A 2,834-nucleotide genomic window follows, 5' to 3' on the forward strand; every position below is an offset into this window, starting at 1 on the left:
CTGCCTCCCTCTTGGGGTGTCGCGTTGGGTGAGCTGAGCGCTGTCCTCGTGCTGAGGAAGTCTGGGCAGACGCGCAGAAGCCACTCACAGTTCGCAGGAGAGCAGAGCCTCTGCACCCTGCAGGATAGAGCTCCAGTCTCTGTCCCTCGGGGAGGGCTGAGGGCGCCTCGGGGAACACGGGGTCTGTCCCGGGACCTTCGCCAGCCTTATATAGCGCCAGAACAGCTCCGGCTGACGTCAGCGAGGAACATGCACTGATTGTAGAGCAATGACAGCCGCAACTCTGAGTCCGACCCTATGGCTGCGAGACCCCAGGAGCGCGCCAGAGGACACCAGACTTTGTGTCTCTGGAAATGACACCGGACTCAAGAGAAAGAGAAGCCTTCTTGGGCTTAAAGATTTCTCTGGGAGCCACGAGAGTCCTTCACTCACTTAGAACAGCCATCAGGGACTAGGGGGGTGCGGCAAGTCCCCAGACTAGTCCAGATCTCCAGCCTTCTCTGGAACAGGAAAGGGAGGCAGGACTGTGGTGCTGTCCATGGTGCTGACTTTGTGCTCAGCCTCTGAAAGGGGCCAGGGACCTTGGGGAAAATGCTGTGCTGCTCAGATCCAGTCCCTTGCCCCAGCTATCTGTTCTATAAATGAAGGCAATCAGGATGGCACTGCTGGCATTCAGTTACCACCATGGTACCCTACCCAAGAGGCAGTTTGAGCTGCCAGGATTCTTGATCTTCTTCCAGCCCCAGGATCTAAATCCTAGGGCTGTTTGACTGACGCGCCAAAAACAGAGGGCCTCTCGAGTCGGGGTGCTTTCAGATAACAAAGGCTGGTCCATCCGCTTCTTGGTTTGCCTCAAAGCTGAAGTTTAGCCAAGTTAAATTTTCTCCTGGGAATCAAAGCAGCAATATTATTTTATCACTGACCTCCAGGTTAAGATCACTGAGTAGAAAGTAAGAAAACTTGGTTTCTTAGTCTGTTTGAGCTGCTATAACAAAAATACCATAAGCTGGGTGGCTTATAAACGATAAGCATTTATTTCCTCACAGTTCTTGAGGCTGGGAAGTCCAAGATCACGGTGCCAGTAGGTTTACTGTCTGCTGAGGACCTGCTTCTTGCTGTCTCCTCAGGTGGCCTCTTTTGTAAGCATACAGATCCCACCAGGTCCCTACCCTCATGACCCAACCACTTCCCAAAGGTCTCACCTCTGATACCATCACCTTGGGCATTAGGTTTTCACCATATGAACTTGGGGAGATACAAACATTCAAACGATGATAGCACATGTTCGTGTTTCTACTCTGCTACTAACTCACACTGTGGACAGGTCACTTCACTTCTATGGACCTCAGTGTCCTCATCTGTAAAAGAAGACTGGGGTTTGGGGGTCTCCAGACTTCTTTCCAAACCCTGGAAAATGAGACTCCCCAGTCATTTTCTGCTGGGTCTTACTCATTGCCTCTGCAGCTTCCAGATTACCTACTTAGAAATATACTTACAGAGGCACCATATAAAGAGTTTGAGGGGATCTCCCCAAAATTGGAGCTGTACTGGGGCTGGGAAGGGTTAGGAAAACAGCTGTCTATGAAGAGTGGGAAAAAGTGGCATCTGCCAGGATGTGCATATAATCTAAAGTTGACAAAATGATATGTTTCAACAAATATTTATGATGAATTTTTATGGTGGGTTTTAGCCATTTCAATAGGAGTCAGGTTACATTAAAGAGTGAAGTGGGCCATTTCAGGGTGCTAACCCCATTAAGTTCTGACCAGCCACCGAACCCTGGGAAGATCAATGTGCCCACTTTGAGGAGGTGGTCCAACCCTTCCAGGGTCAAGGTGCATCACTACAAGGCGGAAGTGATGGGGTGAAGCCGACTTAGAGCCGATGTGCCTTCCAGGACAGGTAGGAGTTCCAGATAACAGCAACACACTGGACCACAGCCAACCTAAGGAACAAGGACGGTGCCATGAAGAAGAGGAAGTATAAGGAGGAAGCCAAGGGGAGAGGAGGGAAAGGGCAGCAGACAAAGAGCGAATATCTCCAAGAGTGTCCAGATCTAGGTCTCCTTCCTTCAGCCCCATGGAGGGATGTGTGGCTCAGATGAGACGACAACCAGCTCAGGTGCTCGTGCTGGCCCAGAGCTCTGTCTCTTGGACAAGAGCCTCTAAGTTAACTGCCCCCAGCAGCCATCTTGCCGTGCATGGCTCCTTATCCATACTCCATCCGAGCTCCTTCTAAACACACGTTTGTCTTGTATAGCTGAGATCTCATCTTCCAAAAATGTGCTGCCTGCCATATAAAGCAGTACCTCCTTCTCTTTATTTTAAATATACTTCACTCTAGTTTCAAAGAGCATTTCCATGACTCTAAAGTTTGATTTGGTTCATAAGTCTGTATTCCTTTTAGTTATTCATGTCCATTCTGACCTTGTCTCCTCTGAAGAGTTTCATGATTTCCCCTGTTCCCAAAGCCCCCTCACCTCCAATAATTTTAACCACTCCTCTTGTTTTCACTATATTTATTTTTACTGAGTTTTCAGCCACCACCCTGATTATTTAGGGTAAAACAATATTTTTCAGTGGGCTAACCTGACCATGTTCCTACTTGACTCTGGTCTACCTTTCTGCCTAACTTAGGCTGTAGTACTGTCCCTACAGTCAGGCCATCAAAGGTAGAGAGCCCAGGTGGGATGGAAATGAGGGCTGTGGAGCAAGATCCTCCCTACGAAGATGAGAGGTCAGCAGGCAGATGCTCTGGGACGTTCTATAACATACGAGATTCTGAACAAAGTGCTCAGGAGTCTGAGGAGCTCTGACCAGGGCAGGGTGTTCTAA

The 2,834-nt window shown here is 49.1% G+C and overlaps 1 protein-coding gene across 3 annotated transcripts in view; it reads right to left on the reverse strand.

The window, feature by feature from the left end:
- Positions 1-1,011: 1,011 nt before the first annotated feature.
- The window catches only part of MPV17 (MpV17 mitochondrial inner membrane protein), a 10,029-nt gene continuing 8,206 nt past the window's right edge, over positions 1,012-2,834 (reverse strand). For all 3 annotated transcript variants that reach the window (XM_010840633.1, XM_010840634.1, XM_010840632.1), the window contains one exon: positions 1,012-1,945. In XM_010840633.1, the coding sequence (XP_010838935.1) occupies positions 1,876-1,945 (70 nt within the window). In that variant the 3' untranslated portion in view covers positions 1,012-1,875. The remainder of the gene's footprint in view (positions 1,946-2,834) is intronic.

Source organism: Bison bison, unplaced genomic scaffold, assembly GCF_000754665.1.
Source record: "Bison bison bison isolate TAMUID 2011002044 unplaced genomic scaffold, Bison_UMD1.0 scf7180017864145, whole genome shotgun sequence".
Classification (NCBI taxonomy): domain Eukaryota; kingdom Metazoa; phylum Chordata; class Mammalia; order Artiodactyla; family Bovidae; genus Bison; species Bison bison.